The following is a 22051-nucleotide window of genomic DNA, read 5'->3' on the forward strand; positions in this document are numbered from 1 at the left end:
TAGTGTCAGGAGCGTAAACATTGGATGATTCAACAGTGTGGAGTGACGAATGACGGTACACAATGTGGTGACCGTATGGCAGGGTGTGGGTATGGCGAGTGCCCAGCGAACGTCATCTGCCAGGGTGTGCAGTGCCAACAATAAAATTCGGAGACGGTGGTGCTATGGCCTGGTCGTGTTTTCCTTGTAAGGAGTTTGCATTTCTTGTTGTTTTGCAGGGCGCTATCACAGCACAGCCCTACATTGATGTTTCAAGGACGTTCTTTCTTCGCACTGTTGAAGAGCATTTCAGGGATGCAGTTCCATCTTTCAACACGACTGAGCATGTGTTCATAATGCGGACTGTGCGGGGTGGCTGCACGGCAATAACATCCCTGTAATGGAATGACCTGTACAGAGTTTTGATCTGAATCCTATAGAACATCCAATGATGTTCTGGAACGCCGACTTCGTAATGGAATGTAATGGAATGACCTGTACAGAGTCTTGATCTGAATCCTATAGAACATCCAATGATGTTCTGGAACGCCGACTTCGTAATGGAATGTAATGGAATGACCTGTACAAAGTCTTGATCTGAATCCTATAGAACATCCAATGATGTTCTGGAACGCCGACTTCGTAATGGAATGGAATGGAATGACCTGTACAGAGTCTTGATCTGAATCCTATACAACATCCAATGATGTTCTGGAAAGCCTACTTCGTGCCAGGCAACGATACCTCTCCTTTGAGCAGCAATGACTGAAGAATGGGCTGCCATTCCCCAAGAAACCTTACAGCACCTGATTGAACGTACGTCTGCGAGAGTGGAAGCTGTGATCAAGGCTAAGGGTGGGCCAACACCGTACTGAATTCCAGCATTACCGATGGAAGTCACCACGAACGAACTTGTAAGTCATTTGAATCGTTCCCTTAGAAAAATTAATGAATTACTGTGCTAATAAACCTCTTACATTATTTGATTTTCAAACAGCTGAGCAGAACTGAACGTACTCAGACATTTCGCTCTTTCCCTATTCTCATCAATACTAAACTGACACAATATTTTTAGCGCAACGCTTTCTGACTTTTAATAATCCCTACAAAAGAACAGCCGTGACTAACAATAACCTATTCCTTTCACAAATCACTTACCTCACAAAAATCTTCGTTACTCAAACTACTGCAATACGGCGAGCGCCAATACTGACAGCTAAATAAAAGATTCAAACTACTGAAGGTACTAACTACTGATAGGCATTGTTAGACAATGAAAGATTTTGATAGAGAACAAACAATTTATTTACCTTAATAGTGTGCAAAAGTCATAATATATGTAGCAGTTCATGACATCCAGTCTTACAAATTTATTGTTTCTGATGGACACACGTCCAGATCATCCGCTCTGAAAACTCCGCCATTTCTCTCCCCACATTCACCACTGCTGGCGGTTCACCTCCAACTGCGCAACGCTACGCGCTGTTAACAGCCAACTGCACAACACTAAAATGGCGAATAATACAACATTGCCAAACAGCCACATACTGCTCACAGAACAGCCAGTGATTTTCATACAGCGCGCTACGTGGCGTTACCAGTAAAAAAACCTGAACAGCCTACTTACACATTTTCAGCCAGGCATCCGGATACTTTTGATCAGATAGTGTATGTTCAGAGCGGCATTTTCAGTATTACAGACGAATACTCATTTTACATCCTAAATTCCCTATATTTGCTTTCAAATGTTTAACTATGTTTATATAAATATAAATAGGTATTTTTTATTGTTTTCTCCGTTTTACGTATCAATAAGCAAGACTAGGTCCTTGCTGTTCTTCATGCTGACAATTTTCCAGTATCTATACACCTGTAAACATGAGTTCGTGTATTAGACGAATACTTTTTGGAAAAATTGTAAATGATTGCCGTGGCTGGTTGTGTTGTGACGGGGCCCTGTTTCAGTCATGTAGCAGCGTGTGTTGCGTTGCTCTATGCCACAGCATGTAGCAACCCAGCCCGCTACCGTGGTGGATCATAGCGCTGCAGAGCGCTATGCCAGCGTTATCCCAGGCGCTCTCCCGCCACAGTGCACAGGGGACAGTTAACGTATTCCTTGGCCGGCTGCTTTTCCCTGTCTCACACAACTGGCGCAAAACCAACTCACACTGCTACACCTAATGATTTTTATCGAACGCTATCGATTTCGAAGTACTGAAGGCTTTGTCAGGCAATGTAGTGACCATCGACATATTGCGCAACCGGAACGCTATGGGTCTTTACCAGATGTGATTCCTCCTTGACATTAATTAACTGAGCTGACGTTGCTAGTTAAAATGGGGCCATAGGTGGTAATAGCTAAAATAATTGATGTTGTTTGTTAATGTTAACGAATTGCACTGTAAGCGCGGCAGATTGCTTAGCGAAACGTTCCAAGTTCCATTCCCGTGTAGATCGGAGATTTTCTCCGCTTGGGGACTAGGTGATGCGACTGACATTACCCTATTCAGTCGGATTATAGGTACGTCTAGAAACTAGAGAGAGAGAGAGAGAGAGAGAGAGAGAGAGAGAGAGAGAGAGAGAGGTGGAACCATAATTTACAAAAACCTATAATTACGAAGTAAAATACTGAGCGTTGCACTGGGTGTTGAAGTTCGCCAAGTATGCCTGATTATCAAGGTTTGAGACCTTCTGAATGGATAGTAATCGATAAATGGCATTCAGCAGAGTTGTGTAAAGTAGACACCATAGTCATGGGACAGCGATATACACATACGGCGGTAGTATCGCGTACACAAGGCGTAAAATGGCAGTGCTCTCACTTGTACTCAGGCGACTCATGTGAAAACGTTTCCCACGTGATTATGGCCGCACGACGGGAGTTAACAGACTTTGAACGGGCTGTGGTACTTGGAACTAGACGATTGGGACATTCCATTTCGGCAATAGTTAGGGAATTCAGTAGATGCCCTATCTCAAGTGTGTGCCAAAATACCAAATTACAGCCATTTCCTCTCACCATGGACAACGCATAGGCCGACGCCTTTCACTTAACGGCCGAGAGCAGCGGCATTTGTGTAGAATTGTCAGTGCTAACAGACTGCGTTAAATTAACCACAGAAATCTAATTGTCAGTGCTAACAGGGTGCGTTAAATTAACCGCAGAAATCAAAGAGGGACTTACGACGAACGTCTCCGTTAGGACAGTGCGGAGAAATTAGAAGTTAAACGGGCTATGGCAACAGACGACCAAGGCGAGTGCCTTTGCTAAGAGCACGACATCGCCTGCTGTGCCTGTTCTGGGCTCGTGACAATATCAAAATGGTTCAAATGGCTCTGAGCACTATGAGACTTAACTTATGAGGTCATCAGTCTCGTAGAACAGAACTACTTAGACGTAACTAACCTAAGGACATCACACACATCCATGCCCGAGGCAGGATTCGAACCTGCGACCGTAGCGGATCCTACACTACTGCTAAACCGTGGCCGGGTCAGATGAGTTTCGATTTCAGTGGGTAAGAGGTGAGAGTAGCGTTCGATGTGGCGCAGATCCCGTGAAGCCGTGGACCGCATTCGTGGACGAGGCACCGCACAAGCCGGTGGTGTGGGCTGTGTTCACATGGAGTGGACTGGTCCCTCTGCTACAGCTGAACTGACCGTCCACTGGAAATGGTTGTGTTCCGCTTCCTGGTGACCATTTGCAGGCATTTCTGGATTTCGTGTTTTCAAACATGCCACCAGGCCAAAATTGCTCGCATCAGCTTTTTAACAACATTCTGGACAGTTTGAGCATCCAGATCACGGGAAATGAATCCATCGGATATTTATGGGACATAATCGAAATGTCAGTTGGTGCACAAAATCCTGGAGCAGCGACACTTTCATAATTATGGACCGCCGTAGGCGCAGCGTGGCTCAGTGTTTGTGTAGGGGACTTCCAACGGCTGGTCGCGTTGGTGTGACTTGGAGATACTGCACACTACACCGGGTAGAACGAGGTCCGACATGACATTACGGGCAACATTCCATGAGATTTGTCATCCCAGTGTCATAATGAGAATGTGTAACTAATACTTTCTCTTTTCCTATTCCACCCCTATCTTACACTTTCTCAAACTCGGATTTTCTGTTTTGTGAGCTTGATTATACTGCTTTTAATGGAAAATAAAGAACTTAATAAAGACAATATGATCATGCTGAGTATGAACTCTAAATTATAATAGACAGTTGTGGGGCATACGCATATTATTTATTATCTCGTTTATTAGAAAAATATCAATAGTGGAAAATATATAATAAGACAGAAACGATTATGTGCTACGGTTTTTGAGAAATCCTTTCAAAGCAGCAAAAAAATTCTTTTTCTTTTTACAACTAATTCTCATCTTGAACATAGTACCTGAAAGAGTTGTTGAAACATAACGATTCTGTGTTTGAGTCACTGTCCGGTACACGTATTTAATCAGCCAGAAAGTTTTAAATCAACTGCAGAGTGAAATTTCAGTCTAGTAACCATAGCGTAGGCTTCTCCGCAATGTTCATTTATCACTTACATGCCAGCCCTTCAAGGTTTGCAGGAGAACTTGAGTGATGTTTTGAAGGCGGGACGGAGATATATACATAAATAAAGCTGTGAGTCGTATCTGGACATCTCATTCGGTAGAGTAAATGCCTGCAATAGCAAAGGGTTCCGTGTCTGAACTCCCGAGCAGGCACACACTTTTAGTCTGGCGTAAAGTTCTAAATGCGAACCCACTCCGCTGCAGAGTGAAAGTTCATTCTAGGAATAACTGATGTGGCACTGTGCCCTGTCGCACAAGCTGACGCGCTCGCGTCTCACGAAAGCTACCGATCAGCTGTAACTGCTCAGTGCAACTGGCGCACACCGTGTACACAGTGCAGACAACGATAAAACACCAATCATTGGCTGCACGCAAAAGTTAGTTTTCATCACTGGGCACTACCTAACCGGATGTTTCTGCATGACTGTCAATACATAACGATACAGTCGACCACGGGAAACAATGGACTCAATGGTAAAAAAAAAGCTAATACCTGTGACGTATGACGATATAGGATCTTCACAGTCTACTCTCTGATTTTAGTTAAGATGTATGGAATCTGAGTCCAGGTGGAAATACCACAAAAAACTGTGAGTCCAAACTCACGTATTTTCGTGATATTTCGTTTTTAGACCGTGTTCTTATCTCAACGTTTCGTATAACTTTCTATGGCATCTCCGAAGTGCGATTATGAGACATCCTAAAGCTGCTAGTGCCTATTCATTGGACTTGAAATGTGCTCCCGCCGCAAATTTCTTCACATGTCATAAATTATCCAAGTTATAGCGGGTAATATATGATGAGTATGGCGTATTTTTCACCAATTTGTACTTTAAAAATTTCAGTTTCTCCAATGCCAAAGCATAATTCTGAAATTTGTGGCAAGGTCTTATGGGACCAAAGTGCTAAGGTCATCGGTCCCTAAGCTCACACACTATTTAATCTAACTTAAACTAATTTACACTAAGGACGACACACACACCCATGCCCAAGGGAGGACTCGAACCTCCGACGAAGGGAGACGGCGGACCGTAACGCCCAAGACCACGCGGCTAGCCCGCGCGGCGCCAAACCATACATCATCGTCATGACCAAATCTCGTTTCTTGCTTACTTATTGATACAATCTTCATCACTCATTTTTTCATTTCAGCGTGGACCATGAAGCTACTGTGTGGTATTTGATTACGATATAATTGCCGATTGCAACGTAATCGACGAGAGGGATCACTGTTACTGTTACTTTGGTGAAAACTCTTGGAGTAACCTATCCGTCATTTTTATACGTGCATACCGGTTCCTGGAGTAAAGCTGAGGACCCAAGATTCAACATCAACAGTTAATCATCAGGATAAGATTACTTGCGTGACGGGCAAGCAACGTAAGCTATTAAAGCTGTTACGTACATCCCGCAACAAATTTCAAGTCCTCAAACATATGTACTGAAATTATTGGTCGCTGTAATGTTTTAGCTTTAAGAAACAAACAATCTGCACGGCAGAAATATCATGGACACTGCTTAGCAACGATCCAGGGCAGGGAGTAATTCGAGTGATCGTTACTCGCTGGTGGTATAAAAGCATTTTCCGGTTAACGTCCATGAATGTTAAGAGATCTTTCTTTCTGAGAGACCAGACGATGACTGCCTCTATAACAGATATCGTTTCTGGTAATATTTCTCGGCGATCGTTTAATCACCGTTTAACTTACCATAATGGTTTTCATGCAATAATTATGTAGTTTCACCAAATTTTCAAAATTATTTGGATTAATTATTGTTCGTTTTCTGTTTCAGTCAAGAAAGCGCGTTACGTTGGCGCTCAAGGTAAGTGATGGCAACGCAATCACAAAGGGAGAACGCTTTTTGGACTTTTGACCTTATGTGTAGAAATTATTCTTCACTGCTTTCACATGAGCACATTTTTTACTTAAGTTCTGTTACTCACCGTTTCCTGTTAGCCATCACGCTCACCCCTCCACATCTCAGTTTTTCTTAATATTTCCTATTTTCGTTATAAGTGAAAAACATTTTTAGTAATGTCGAAAAATAATTTTAGATACTGTAATGTCTTTTAAGAAGTTACTCATATTAGTACTCCGTTTTATGGCGGTAAAACGCATACCATAGGTGGGTTGTGCATGCAGCACATATCACAGATGCCGCGGTCTCACGCTTCCAACAGGCACACTGGCCAGTTTTTCCATGAATTTTCCTCTAAAAGTAAGAATAGAGTGTAGGGATGTGTGGGTATTACGTAGAACATTAGCACACAATTGTGTGCAATACACAGCATTTGAAGAATGGAGTCGTCGTGATTATGATTTATTAAACCACACGTTCCAAATTACAAATACGCAGAGTTGTTTTATTAATATTTTCTGTTACACAGTAGTTTTCTGTTCATTATTACGAATCCGCATCATAATATTGTCGATGGAGATGTTTACTTTACGTTGGCAACAAAGCTCACCTAAAAATTGTTTGTTGATACCCCGTTAGTTCCAAAAATTACAACACTGGATTATTAAAACATACAGAAACGTCCATCGTGGTCACGCGGTAGCGTTCTCGCTTCCCGACCACGGGGTCCCGAGTTCGATCCCCGGCGGCGTCAGGGATTTTTCCTGCCTCGAGATGACTGGGTGTTGTTGTGTCATCATTATCATTCATCCCCATTGCGGTCGGAGGAAGGCAACGGCAAACCACCTCCATTAGGACCTTGTCTAGTAAGGCGGTGCGGGTCTCCCGCATCGTTCCCTACGCTCTGTAAAGAAGCATGGGACTTCATTTCCACTTTTTTCCACAGGAACGTAAAGATGATGTTTTTAATGCTTCAAATCTTTTACATAGCATCACACTTGGGTACGAAGCACAGAACGTTCATATATCATGTGAATCTGTCAGAAAAGACATTTCTTGCGATATTGTGCAACTTGCGCATCATATTGGCTCGAATGACAGTTATGTAGTCAAAACGTTGACTCTTTATATCGATTTCTGTACTTTGTGGTAGGTTTCTATTTATAACACCTGTATGATCTTTACCAGAAAAATAAATTGTTCGCGTTTCGTATTTCAATCAGGTCCTGGTAGGCATCGACTTGTCGACCTCGTTCGGGAATCAAGGTTTTCGGGACGAGCTTTGCACACACTTTTCTCTTCTTCCAAACGTTCCGGAGGTTGCTCCATTGCGATTTGTGACACAGTGTGGTTGACACGCTGCGGCTGCACGTGTGTTGCCTAACGCTGCCTGCTCGCAACAGACTGTTCGAATGCGTGTCTGTTGTTCATTGTTGTTAGTACGAGCTGCGTCGACGTGCCGTGTAATGACAGGAGTAAATGGTTAGGACGGACGCTGCGTACACTCGCACCAGAACGAAGTAGGCCACTTTTCGAAAGAGACGGACAACCAGATTTCATTGCATCACAATTAATGAAAATTTTGATCACTTAGAGCTGTTTACGTACATTTCAATAATTTTAAGTTTTACCTACGTTTCTAGCATTTGTAGACTTAGAGAAACCTTTTGACAATGTTGACTGGAATACACTCTTTCAAATTCTAAATGTGGCAGGACTAAAATACAGGGAGCGAAAGGCTATTTACAATATGTACAGAAACCAGATGGCAGTTATAAGAGTCGAAGGGCATGAAAGGGAAGCAGTGGTTGGCAAAGGAGAGAGACAGGGTTGTAGACTCTCCCCAATGTTATTCAATCTGTATATTAGAGCAAGCAGTAAAGGAAACAAAAGAAAAATTTGTAGTAGGTATTAAAATCCAGGAAGAAGAAATAAAAACCTTGAGGTTCGCCGATGAGATTGTAATTCTGTCAGAGACAGCAAAGGTCTTGGAGGAGCAGTTGAACGGAATGGACAGTGTCTTGAAAGGAGGATATAAGATGAACATCAACAAAAGCAAAACGAGGATGATGGAATGTAGTTGAATTAAGTCGGGTGATGCTGAGGCGATTAGATTAGGAAATGAGACACTTAAAGTAGTAAAGGAGTTTTGCTATTTTGGGAGCAAAATGACTGATTATGGTCGAAGTAGAGAGGATATAAAATGTAGACTGGCAATGGCAAGGAAAGCGTTTCTGGAGAAGAGAAATTTGTTAACATCGAATATAGATTTAAGTGTCTGGAAGTCGTTTCTGAAAGTATTTGTATGGAGTGTAGCCATGTATGGAAGTGAAACATGAACAATAAATAGTTTGGACAAGAAGAGAATAGAAGCTTTTGAAATGTGGTTCTACAGAAGAATGTTGAAGATTAGATGGGTAGATCACGTAAATAATGTGGAGGTATTGAATAGGATTGGGGAGAAGAGAAGTTTGTGGCACAACTTGACTAGAAGAAGGGATCGGTTGGTAGGACATGTCCTGAGGCATCAAGGGATCACAAATTTAGCATTGGAGGGCAGTGTGGAGGGTAAAAATCGTAGAGAGAGACCAAGAAATGGATACACTAAGCAGATTCAGATGGATGTAGGTTGCAGTAGGTACTGGGAGATGAAGGAGCTTCTACAGGATATATTATCATGGAGAGCTGCATCAAATCAGTCTCAGGACTGAAGAGCACAACAACAACAACAAGTTTTACCAGTGTGTCTTTGCAGTAGGATGTCTACCACATTTAAACATATTTCTGCTAAATTTTCAGGCGTGCGTTCACGCAAATACGCCAGTGTGCTCATTCCCTCCTGCAAATTACAAACCTGGGTTTCCAACTTCCGCCACTAACCACAACGCACGAAAAGCTTTCCGAAACGATGTGTCATTTTTATTCTGTGTGGTCTAGTCCTGTAGTGTGTCGTGAAATACTGTTCTTTTCTGTCTTTATAAAGCAAAGCACTTACTATTTAATTTGAACGACAACAATATATAAATAATTTCGAGTCTCTCTGCCCAAGACATCGGACCAACGATGGATAATGATAAGTTCTATTTTCCAATAATTCTAGCGACGTCAAAAAGCTATAGGAAGCGTTTGCTTACACTTTAGAATACGTGACGAACATAATGGTCACTCACTGCATACATGGCCTAAGCTGATAGCACTCCTTTTATCGTAAGAGGCCAGCTAGTGCTGCAATTGGTGAAATGAAATATTGTTACAACTCATTTTCATATGCAGCATGAAGGGTAGCGCACGCTACGAAGGTAAAAGGTAATGGCTGTAGCAGAAGCCTGTGACCGGGCTATTGCCGTGACTTCGGATAGAGTACAACTTTCCTTTGCCGCACCGCTAGGAGGGGTTTACTTGAAGTGAAGACGCCCGCAACGTGTTTGATAGCAGACTGAGCGGACGTGCGGCTGTCCTGGGGGGGACTGCAATGAGGGAAGATCCCCGCACTTACCCAGGAATGAAGCCTGTGGCACTTGGACCAGCAGGACTCAGTGCTCTACGTGCTCGGCCGCCACTGCAACACGCTACTTCAAGATATAACTTGTTTCTTTTTATCCCCATACAGGATCAGAACCGAATTATGTAAATGGAAATACACGGTGTCCTAGAAGTATTGAGACAAACTTCGAGTGGGTTTAGAGGGTGCCTTGAGGAACGTATCGAGCATAGGAATCAGTGACTGGAAACATCATCCGACGACGTTACAGGCACCTGTGCCTGCCAGTGGGCAACTCGTTTGGCAGTAAACGCTGGCAGACGCCAGGCGGATGTCTCGAACTGTTGTTCGTTATTCCGCTTTCGCGACTGCTTGCCACGGTCGCCAGTGGAGAAAATGGAGCTGCCTGCTGCGTAGACAGGCCCTGTCGCCCATGAAGCTGATGCTATAGTGGATATACTGCTAAACATTGGAGATTTCAGAGAATTTCAAGGGAAAAATAAAATACGGCCGGAAACCAATTTCTGAAACTCTCATCCACCGAGGCAATAGAGTACGGTACTCGTAAGAGACAACTCCTCACCACACAGCAGCTAGCCCCATGATCGTGACAACGAGTTGCAGCCTCTGAGTAACAAACGACACTATGAGACGCTCCGCCTATGGTACGCCAGCGTACAGAGTCACGTTTGCTGCAGAAGGCGTGACGTAGTAGCAGGCGTGGATCACGTTTCCCGACATGCGTTCCTATCCTCGATTTGTTCCTCAAGACGTCCTCTACATCTCCTCGAAGATTGCCGCAACATTTCTGTGACACTCTCTATATCCTATCTACGAAAACTGTTTCACACATGGTAACCACTCACATTTAAATGGCCATCTTTTGCGGAGACAAGTAAACAATAGAAAAGCTCGCTACACGGCCGAAGCCAGACACAAGAGCATCACGTGGCGACGTTAACACCGCAGCAGCCAGTTCCCGCCGCATTGAGCACCCTTTTCAGTTTCAACCAACGTGAACCAATATTGCATCACCGTACTAGTCTTTTAAAAAGTTATCGAGTGCCACTGAAAAGTCCCCCGTATCGTTCCATTAAAGGGAAACGTATTTACTTCAGTATATTGATAGCCTTGCCGCAGTGGTAACACCGGTTCTCTTCAGATCCCCGAAGTTACGCGCTGTCGGGCTGGATTAACACTTGATGGGTGACCATGCGGTCGGCCGAGTCCTGTTGGCAAGCGGGGCGCACTCTGACCTTGTGAGGCAAAACTGAGGAGCTACTTGCTGAGGAGCTCGTAAACTGGCATACCGCCGAAAGAGCGATTTGCTGAACACATGCCCCTCCATACCCGCATCCAGTGACGCCTGTGGGCTGAGGATGACACGGCGGCCGGTCGGTCCGTTGGGCTTTCATGGCCTGTTAGGGCGGAGTTTAGTTTAGTTTATCTACGTTGACAAGAGATGAAAATGTGTTACTGTGTGCCCCTCAGCGAACTATCATTCGCTGAGGACCTCGTTCCACTGTCTTGAACAGCTCATGGAAGAAAAGGCAATTTAAGTCTTACATGATTCACAGTGTTCAGCGCGAACAGAGTCTAACGCCGTATGAGCAGTTAACAGTGGGCTGTTGTTAGGCATCATCGGCTAATTCCGTGTCCAGAGAATGGAGAGAGCAAACAGATTTAAGTGATTTTGACAAACGGCTTAGTTTTATAGTCCGTAGAGTGGGAACTAGACAGTAGAAAGAACAAAATTCGACGGAAGTTCACTTGCTGCCGTGAACAGCGCAGCGGGGGGAAGGGGGGGGAGTTAGGACGGAGGGGTTGGTGGGAGGTGGAACCGGCGGGGGGGGGGGGGGGGGGTTGAGTGAAGGGGGAAATGTGGAGAACTGTCGGCTTAGCTGTGAGAGTCTCCGGTTTTAATGAAATTGCACTTGCTCCTAGAGATAGTCCCTGTTGTTGGTGTTATTTGTTTACCCGACATCCTCAAGATACAAGTTGTTCAGAAATATTCATCCACTTTCAAGTGTGGTGAATGAATATAGAAAAGAAACTTGGTGTAAATTTTAAGTTGCTTATCTAAACTAAAATTTAGCTTTGTCCAGTTGTAAGTTGCCGCTTCATATGGTTGGCGTTAGCGGCTTCCGTGATGCAACTAGTGCGCTAGTTCGTTCAATACGTTATGTGCGTCCAGTAGAGATGGCAACAACACAGCAACAAAAGTCCTTTTGTATTTTGCGATGAAATAGGCGGAATTCAGTTACAATTGTGCAGCGTGATTTTCGCCGAGATTACTGCACTGCTCCTCCTAAATCTTATTTTGGGCGTGAACCACGGAAGTGAACACATCATGTCCGCCAATAGACAGCCATTCCCTTACATGGCTGTCCAGGGCTTTTGTATCTCAAAGCAGTACAGGATAGTAGATCGTGAACCACCGAAACATAAGAATATGGCGAACACAACAACCACATACGATAGTCGCACGTAAGAGAGGCTCCCCATAAATTTGTGTATTTTGTGACAATTTTGTAGAAAATATTTAGTTATTTTCTGAAGAAAATACTGTTGTAAGAATATCATACCTGGATATCTTATGGAATTACCTTTTCCCAGCATTGATAGCTCATGCTGAGAATTTCGTTGTTCAGTGGAAATAAGCAATTCTGCACCGACGTCCACATCTTAGAGCATCTTTAAACAATAAAATGCTTCATCATAAGGTGAGTACCAACCCACATTACACTCCTGCGCTCCATGGTCGTCTGATATCTTGATATGCGATATTTTTTATGGGGCTTGTACCTGTCATTGGAACAATTATGGACAAACTGCAATGAATTCAGTCATCTCGTATAAGTATGGGATGAATCTGAGTGCCGTCTCGATTAGGGACGGCCAAGGATTCGGCCTGTGGGCCTCGGCGGTGCGGCACGAGTCCCGTACAGGTCAGGCTGGTTTCACACGTCGCGTACCACCAGGGCACGCCGTCTGTGTGTGTGTGTGTGTGTGTGGAAGGGCAAGAGGGGCAAAAGAGGAAAACAACACATTAAATGGCATTGCAATCACACTCCTTGCAACTTCGTTGTCTACTTCACATCTCTCGAAACACAGATCATAAACAGAACACATGTCTAATATTAGTTAATTACTTTTGATGTGCTGAGGACATATGATTTTTATCGGGTACAAATTATCAGCACATGAGCAGACACAGACAATTTCACAGATTTTCGCATTCAGGCTGCCACATAATTGTTATTTATTTATTTTCATGAGAGGAAGAGCCTTTCACACACACATCGAGATGGAAATAGCTCATTACGTTTGCAATCTCATTGTGGATATGTCGAATCTCGTCCTGAGGAGAACAAAGTACAGTTTCTGGACAGTCTTAAAGTAAAAGAATTTGTCATTTGAAAGTAAATTACACTGGAGATCAATCAGTTGCATCTGCACATGCACAGGAGCAAATGGTGTCGAAAACAGCTCGACAACAGATGTAAGATTAGCAGTGACCTAGGAAGTTTTAGAAAACTATCCTGGTAATGCCTTCAAGACCACAACGAATCCTTCAAATATCGCGTTTTCTTTAACGCCAGTGAGTTGACGGAAATGGGCGGTATTTTTTGTAGAACTTGCCTCTTCCACAATGCGATTTTCTTTTTAAGTGCATCGCCATGAGATCAGAAATAATGTGCTTCTCACCTTTCAGTTTTTTACTGTAGGTAGCAAACAGTCAAGGCAATTTGAAATGTAGGCTCTGCATTCCATTTCAGGTGTTCTAATTTTCATTCCCGATCACCTTTTTCCTTAGTAAGTTCAATAATATCGGGTATTAAATCGAAAACTGGTTCAAGACACGCCCCTTTACTTAAAAACACACTTTACAGTAACGTAAAACGTTCTCGTACTACTGCCTCAGTCACACCGAAAACAGTCGCAGATGACATTCGAAGTATTCGTACACCCTATTTCGTGATGTGCTCCATCCCTGTAAATGTAGTAGAACGTGTTTCTTCATGTACGGGCCAAAGAATAACGTCCGTCGATCCTTGTAATGTTTTACTGTCTCATCGTCATCGAAGTCTTTTCTGCCTTATGTTGTAACGTCGTTCCATAATAAATTTGCGGTACCTGTTGATTATGCGACTCTATATCGCATAAAAATATGATATTGTTATCCGTGTCAATTTGTATTCCGTAGAAGTCTTGTAACACGTGAGGCAATACTGACCCTACGACGTATCTTAGAAAATAGATTAAGGAAAGGCAAACCTACATTTCTAGCATTTGTAGAGTTAGAGAAAGCTTTTGACAATGTTGATTGGAATACTCTCTTTCAAATTCTGAAGGTGGCAGGACTAAAATACAGGGAGCGAAAGGCTATTTACAATTTGTACAAAAATCAGATGGCAGTTATAAGAGTCGATGGGTATGAAAGGGAAGCAGTGGTTGGGAAGGGAGTGAGACAGGGTTGTAGCCTATCCTCGATGTTACTCAATTTGTATATTGGGCAAGCAGTAAAAGAAACAAAAGAAAAGTTCGGAATAGGTATTAAAATACAGGGAGAAGAAATAAAAACTGTGAGGGGCGCCGATGAGATTGTAATCCTGTCAGAGACGGCAAAGGACTTGGAAGAGCAGTTGAATGGGATGGACAGTGTCTTGAAAGGAGGATATAAGATGAACATCAACAAAAGCAAAACGAGGATAATGGAATGTAGTCGAATTAAGTCGGGTGATGCTGAGGGAATTAGATTAGGAAATGAGGCACTTAAAGTAGTAAAGGAGTTTTGCTATTTTGGGAGCAAAATAACTGATGATGGTCGAAGTAGAGAGGATATAAAATGTAGATTGGCAATGCGAAGGAAAGCGTTTCTGAAGAAGAGAAATTTGTTAACATCGACTATAGATTTAAGTGTCAGGAAGTCATTTCTGAAAGAATTTGTATGGAGTGTATCCATGTATGGAAGTGGAACATGGATGATAAATAGTTTGGACAAGAAGAGAATAGAAGCTTTCGAAATGTGGTGCTACAGAAGAATGTTGAAGATTAGGTGGGTAGAGCACATAACTAATGAGGAAGTATTGAATAGGATTGGGGGAAGTGAAGTTTGTGGCACAACTTGACTAGAAGAAGGGATCGGTTGGTAGGACATGTCCTGAGGCATCAAGGGATCACAAATTTAGCAATGGTGGGCAGCGTGGAGGGAAAAATCGTAGAGGGAGACCAAGAGATGAATACACTAAGCATATTCAGGAGGATGTAGGTTGCAGTAGGTACCGGGAGATGAAGGAGCTTGTACAGGATATATTATCATGGAGAGCTGCATCAAACCAGTCTCAGAACTGAAGACCACAACAACAACAACATTCGTGTAGTCGATATTATGTCCTGAAATTGCATGAATCTTTCTTAAACACCATGTCTAACAGAGAAAAATAATCTTTCTCAGTCACAAACGTAGTTTTTCTTTAAAACCGCCTCTTCAGGTGCTTAATGTAACAATTAATTTGTTATACATGGTAGTTTCCACAGGTCCTATTAGTTTAATAGGGGGTTACATTCATGACAAAATAAATGTGACTAAGAGACCCCTGTCGAGGTATAAAAGTTAAAGTTTCGATACAGTTACAGCCGGGAAGTTTTGATGAAGTAAATACCGATCATAGAAGTCTACATTGCGCTAACAAATGTGACTACATCACACATTTGCACAAGAGTTACATACTGCTTTCCGGTATCAGTTTCACAGACATGATGCAGACATAAACTGAGTGGCCAAATTATCATGGGATTGCAGAAGTCGACAACAATGCAATAGTAACTCTCTTGCTTGTCGATCTGTTCAGTATGAGTGGAGGATGGCGGTGTAAAAGATTAACAGCTGACATCTCAGATGCCCTGCAGGACTGTTGTGTTATGTAGGTAGTATCGGGATGCATTTGAGCTAATATGTGAGTGGATGGACATGCTGAGCAGAAGAGGGGAGGGGGGGGGGCGGCTAGAGGACAGAGAGAGGTAGAGGAGAGGATTAAATGTGAGTAATATATATGAGATTTGTGTACTTGGGCAAAGCTCTGCGTAGAAAGATAGTATAAATATAAATAATTATTTAAACAACAATATCAAACGGTTTGAAATTCATTGAGAGATTTCACATTTGTAAGAATAAAACAAAATAGAAAAATTATATAAATATAAATAAATTTTTAATACGGCACCTTTTTAAATTGGACTAAACATATAAAATAATTTCTCCTAGCGACATACAGATTCTTATCTACATGTAGATAGTCCTGAAAGTTTATGCTAGTAAATTTTTAAAAGCTGTGACACTACTTGTAAGAGTTACAGCGAAAAATATTGGAGGCATGCATGTATACATAACTGATGCATGAACATTTCACTTCTGAACTATTATCTACTGGACGCATCCCACGTTTCTCGTTATAAATCCGGCAAGTATCATTACAGCTATTAAAAATTCACAAGCCTAAATCTGACCTTTCATAGGGTATGGAAACAGTATAGGAGTAGGAGAAATTATTTTATACATTTTCTTCGGATTTGAAAATGTGGTATGTTAAAAATTGATTTTTATTTAAATAATTATTGTACCACAGTCGGCCACTTCTGATGTAGTGGATGAACCAAGTAGAGCAGCAGTCAGCTGGAACTACCAGAAGGTGATAACAAGCCCGTTTTTGCTGACACATCGTGGACAACATACGACGTGATCCCGGCGAGAAATCTGCAAGTTGGAAATGCGCGGTGAAAGCATTGGTTCACATTTCTGCGTTTGGTACGAGATATGGTGACAGAGTACCTGCCGTGGGAGGATCACTTTAATTACGGACAGCGATGCACTGCGGTTGCACGGCGCCCGCGGCTCTGCTCGGCCGGCTAATCCCGCGCAGAGGAGGCGCCGCTGTAGCGCGCGGCTGATTTCCCAGGGCGCCGCGGCCGTGACGCGCCAGCGCCGTGCCGTGCCGTGCCGTGCCGTGCCGTGCCCCCGGGGCTCTCTCCCATCGCGATAAGATGGGCCGGCCCGGTTTAAATACTGGCGCGTCGGCCGATTAGCGGACGTGCTTTACGGCTGACCTGGTCGGCCGCGTCTTGTCGCGCTGTACGATCGCCGTGCACTGGGCAGCGAAGTGGTCGTCCACGCACGATCTCACTTCGAGATTTTTGGGTTCAAAGAGAGTGAAGCATATTCACTCTTTTTTATCTCTAGCTGCGACCAAAATTCGGTTATATGTTTGTGACCGGAACCAGTGACGTAATAGGTTTAACTCGAATACGTTAATGCTTATAGCGGAAAATCTCCATATTTCATAAAAATGTGTCCTCATAAGCCCCTGGATCGAATTCGACCAGACTTAGCACACACATTGTTTACTATGTCTAAAAAAATAGAGGGGGGGGGGAGAGGGGGAAACCACCAACTTCCCATTGGGGTGGAGGTAACAGAGATACAGGGGTGCTGGACAGAGAAATGGGGAAGGGCGAAGTGGATTCAGAGAGTAGGAGGAGAAAGTGGACAGAGAGAGGGGAGAGGAGGAGGTGCACGAGAGACAGGAAGGAGGAGATGGACAGGGAGAGGGAGGGAGGAGGACATAGACAGACAGAGAGAGAGAGAGAGAGAGAGAGAGAGAGAGAGAGAGAGAGAGAGAGGGGGGGGGGTGGCGGGAGGGAGGGATGAGTTGGACAGAGGCATGGGGATCGACATAGAGAGGAGAGTAGTGGGAGAAGGCGAAGAAGACGGAGCTGGAAAAGCAAAGTTAAGGAGCGATTCTGAGGAAGCGATGCGCAGAGAGAGGGAGGAGAAGTGGAGATTAGGAGATGGATGAGAGAGGGGGAGGAGGACGAGATCGACGTGGGAGAGAAGGGAGGTGGAGATAAAGTAATATGAGAGTGAAATAAATAATTACCTGAGCAATGCCGCGCTTCTCACCTAGTAAGCAACAAGGAAACTAAATTTACTAAATGAGGACAAACTGCATCAAAATGATCCTGAGAGGGTAAGGAGAACGAGGTAACATGGGAATAGGGAATGAAATGTCTTCCAACAGACATTCATCCACTTGAGTGCGGAAACAAATGATCTTTCAGAGCATACGTTTCAATAATTGAAAGCACACACGAAAACACATCAGGCAAGTGGGAATTTTCTTTTTGTACCAGTGTTTTCTCTCCACACTCGGATCGGTGACTTGCAGCACAACATAAAGGAGTCAGAGTACCCTTCGTTCCACCAAAGACACGTCTTCCAGCAGGGCAGGTAAGAGGTGCAGAATGTCTCGCCTGTTGTCGAAGGATGGCTCGTCCCAACAGGAGGGCGCCAATAAGCCACGCCCACTCATTGTGGTTGAACCTGTGCTGACGATTACAGGGCAGCGGTTGTGTGTGCGACGAACCGGCGACAGATCTGTCGCCGCGGCAACACGTGCTTAGGTAGCGAGGCCTGCACACGTTTAAAGTGAGGCGGATACTGGAAGCTGTTGCACACGGTCGGCTGGCTTACTGGCCGGTGGTCACACCGGCGCCAGTGTCACGCACCTATCACCTCCGCCTTCAAGTGTATCACATTTTCTGCCATACGTGTGTATGACCTTTATTGCTTCTTATCCTTTTCAGGTACCGTTTCCGGTAGTTTTGTCCCCACTTAGCAAAATCACCGTGTATATTAAAAGCTGAACTCGGGCACTGTAAAAGAATGGTCAAACCCGAATTCTTAGACGCACGTGAATGAATTCGAATGACAGGGAGAAATGGACTGACAGAAGCTGAGAAGTTTGAGTGCAAGATTCTTCGTCCAAAGATAACACACGGACCATACCGACTGTAAGGATGAGATGAGTTATGAAGGGATAATGAGCTGCTGGTCGAGTCAATAAGGAAACGACTGCCAAATTTCCATGGGTATCTGTCCGGGCTGGATGCAGTCCGACCCACGACGCTTGTCGGATTTACACTGAAGGCTACTGAACAACAGACTTGAAGACTCTGATGAATGGTTCAAGAACCTCAAGCTCATTTTACTGTACAAGGAAGACATTTCTAGCCGATCAAAGTAGAGATCAGTAATCAGCAACTTTAAGGGACTCCACGACGAGCAGAGCGGTAAGAGCGACTGGATAGAAACGAAAGGGAAAAGGAAGGGGCCCGGAAAGAGGCTTCCAGGAATGTCTTATGGTTACTTCAAGTTGCTTCTAATGGCCCTAAGCGAAAAAAAATTCTATGAATAGTTGCAGCCACAAGCGTGTAGACTAATAAATGAAAACATTGCCAATAGCCAATAGCGTGTAGGTCCATCTTTGGAAAGTATACAGCAGTGATTCTGCGTGGCGTGAATATAACAAGTATTCGGTAGGTTCGCCCAGAATTCAAACTGAAATTTGTGGTAAGTTCCTATGGGACCAAACTGCTGGGGTTATTGGCCCCTAGGCTTACACACTACTTAATCAACCTTAAAATAACTTGCGCTAAGGACGACACACACACCCATACCCGAGGGAGGACTCGATCCTCCGACGAAGGGAGCCGGTCGAACGGTGGCAGGGCCCCCAGACCGCGTGGATACACCGCACAGATCACGTTGTTCCGTAAATTACGAGCTTCAGTTTGCGGGCTCACAGCTAGCGCCTGGTAGCGTTGCAGATGTGATCCATCGTGTTTTAAAGAGACGAATTTGATGGCGAAGACATGAACGCATGTTCACCAAACCACCGTTGCAAGGTTCTAGCCTTGTGAGACGAAAAGTTATCCTGCTTGAGATGTGAGCACAGTCGCGGTTGACATCAGGTATGAAGACACGCACATAATCTGCTGTAATTTTCTGCATCACACCAGCCATGGTTTCATCGATTAATGCCGGTGACAACAGGTACTACGATGTCAAGCAGGACTTACTTTTATTTCGCGTTTAAATTCTTCTTCTCTTGGCTGGCTATACAGTCCTTGAAGAACCTTGGCCTTTTGTATCACCTCCCTCAATTCTTCGCTGTCCATCACCTTCCTTCCCCAATTTCTTATTCCCATCGCCATTAGGTCTTCTTCTATAATTTCTTATTCCCATCGCCTTTAGGTCTTCTTCTATATCATCCAACCATCTTTTCCTGGGTCTGCCTCTTCTCCTTCTCCCGTCAGGTTTTCCCATTAAAACTCTCTTGACACTCTGAATTTCTGGCATTCTCTGCACATGTCCAACCCATCTCATTCTTCCCTGCTTGATTTTAACAACAATATCCATCCGTCCAAAAAGTGTTCTTAGTTCTACATTTCTTCTTATTCTGCAGCCACCTTCCGCTATCACTGCTCTAAAAATCCTTGTCAGTGTCTTTCTTTCCCATCTCAATAACCAGTTCTCCTCCTTTAACGTCAAAACACAGCCTTCTTATCCATATATTACTATATATCTTAATATGGTCGTGTATATTTTACTTTTACCAAAATAGCAACGATTTACACTCGCTATCCTTACTTGAATGTCTACTGCTACTTTATTGTCCTCCGGTATTAGAGAATCTAAATATTTAAATGTTTTCACTCTTTCATATTCCTTCCCATTCATTACTATTGAATTCTTTTGTCCGTTTATATTGGGCTCCCCACCACCATATACTTTGTTTTGTTTATGTTTACTTCTAAACATACTTCTCTTGCTGCTTCGTCTAACGTATCGTAGTTCCCCTTTAGTGTCCTTCCATTCCTTGCCATTAATGCTCCGTCATCCGCATATGCTACCACTTGAACTTGCCAAAGGGGGCTCTGATCACTATGGGACTTAACTTCTGTGGCCATCAGTCCCCTAGAATTTAGAACTACTTAAACCTAACTAACCTAAGGACATCACACACATCCATGCCCGAGACAGGACTCGAACCAGTGACCGTAGCGATTGCTCGGTTCCAGACTTCAGCGCCTAGAACCGCTCGGCCATCCCGGCCGGCTGAATTTGCCGATTAAGTATTGTTCCTCCTGGGTTTATCGACATTTGCCGCATAACCTTTTCTAAAACTAAATAAAATTGTAGAGTTCACATCTCCCTGTCGTAGCACTCTCTGTACTTGGAATTCACCAGACAGTTCTTGTTCTATTCTTATTTTACACACTGTTCCTTTCATTGTCATTTCCGTTAAATTGACCAGTTTTAGTGGGATTCTAAATTCTTTCATGATCTGTATAATTTTCTTCCTATGTAGGCTGTTGTACGTTTGCTCAAAATAAATTTACAACTAATGTGCTGTAAAGCCAATTACATTAGCTTTCATAGACTTATGTTGAAGGAAACTAGTGCCATAAAGGTCTGTATCTCCACCGCTATACACCTTTAACTGTCCCCCCGACGCTAGCACTCCTTGCCCTTTCCATCTAGTGTCTTATATTGCTGCTATTTTCACGTGATGCTTATCTACTTCATTCCCAATTTTTTGTAGCTTACCAGGCCTCTTGACTGTCCTCACATTCCAGGTGGCTATTCGAATATCCGTGTACCTTCTCTTTAACCGTTTCTCTGGCCCGGTCGTCAACAGTCAATCCTTTCCGTTAGAGGCATGTGTATAGTATCAGCAACAACACTTTTTTCCGGGATGTGGTTGTTAGCCTCACGCCCAACACACGACCTAGAGGACCTGCTTTTCTTAGGGTTTACCCCCCCCCCCGCCAGGAGGGCTGGCTTACCTACGCTTATGGACCCCCTCCCCCCCCCCCCCCCCTCTGCTCTACGTTGTGGGACACACTTCGTCTGACTCCTCCATCGAGACCAGTCCGGCTTGGGTGACCCTGCCAGTAGCTACGCTACCACCGCCACATTGTCAGAGCGCGCGAACCCTCCCGCCCGGAACTGAAGGTGCCTACGATAAGGCGGTGTCCCCTTCATTATTTCGTTTAAATTACTACTTCATTATTTACGTTTCATAAGAAAATTTTGGTTTTTAATTATTTATACAGAGAAATGCCATCTAGTCGTAAGGTAGAGTAGACTGATGTAACAAATGTCATGATACCTCCTAATATCTTTTCAAACCTCCTTTTGTCCGACGTAGTGCAGCAATTCGACGTGGCAAGGACTCAACAAGCCGTTGGAAATCCCCTGCACAAATATTGAGCCATCTTGCTTCTGTAGTCGTCCAAAACTACTAAAGTGTTGCCGATGCAG

General features: G+C 43.8%; 1 protein-coding gene across 1 annotated transcript in view; it reads left to right on the plus strand.

The window, feature by feature from the left end:
• Nucleotides 1-2642: 2642 nt before the first annotated feature.
• The window catches only part of LOC126281758 (phorbol ester/diacylglycerol-binding protein unc-13-like), a gene marked incomplete at its 3' end in the record, with an annotated part of 634664 nt that continues 615255 nt past the window's right edge, over nt 2643-22051 (plus strand). Inside the window, exons 1-2 of the mRNA XM_049980956.1 lie at nt 2643-2658; nt 6339-6368. Of these exons, the coding sequence (XP_049836913.1) occupies nt 2643-2658; nt 6339-6368 (46 nt within the window). The remainder of the gene's footprint in view (nt 2659-6338; nt 6369-22051) is intronic.

Source organism: Schistocerca gregaria, chromosome 7, assembly GCF_023897955.1.
Source record: "Schistocerca gregaria isolate iqSchGreg1 chromosome 7, iqSchGreg1.2, whole genome shotgun sequence".
Taxonomy (NCBI): domain Eukaryota; kingdom Metazoa; phylum Arthropoda; class Insecta; order Orthoptera; family Acrididae; genus Schistocerca; species Schistocerca gregaria.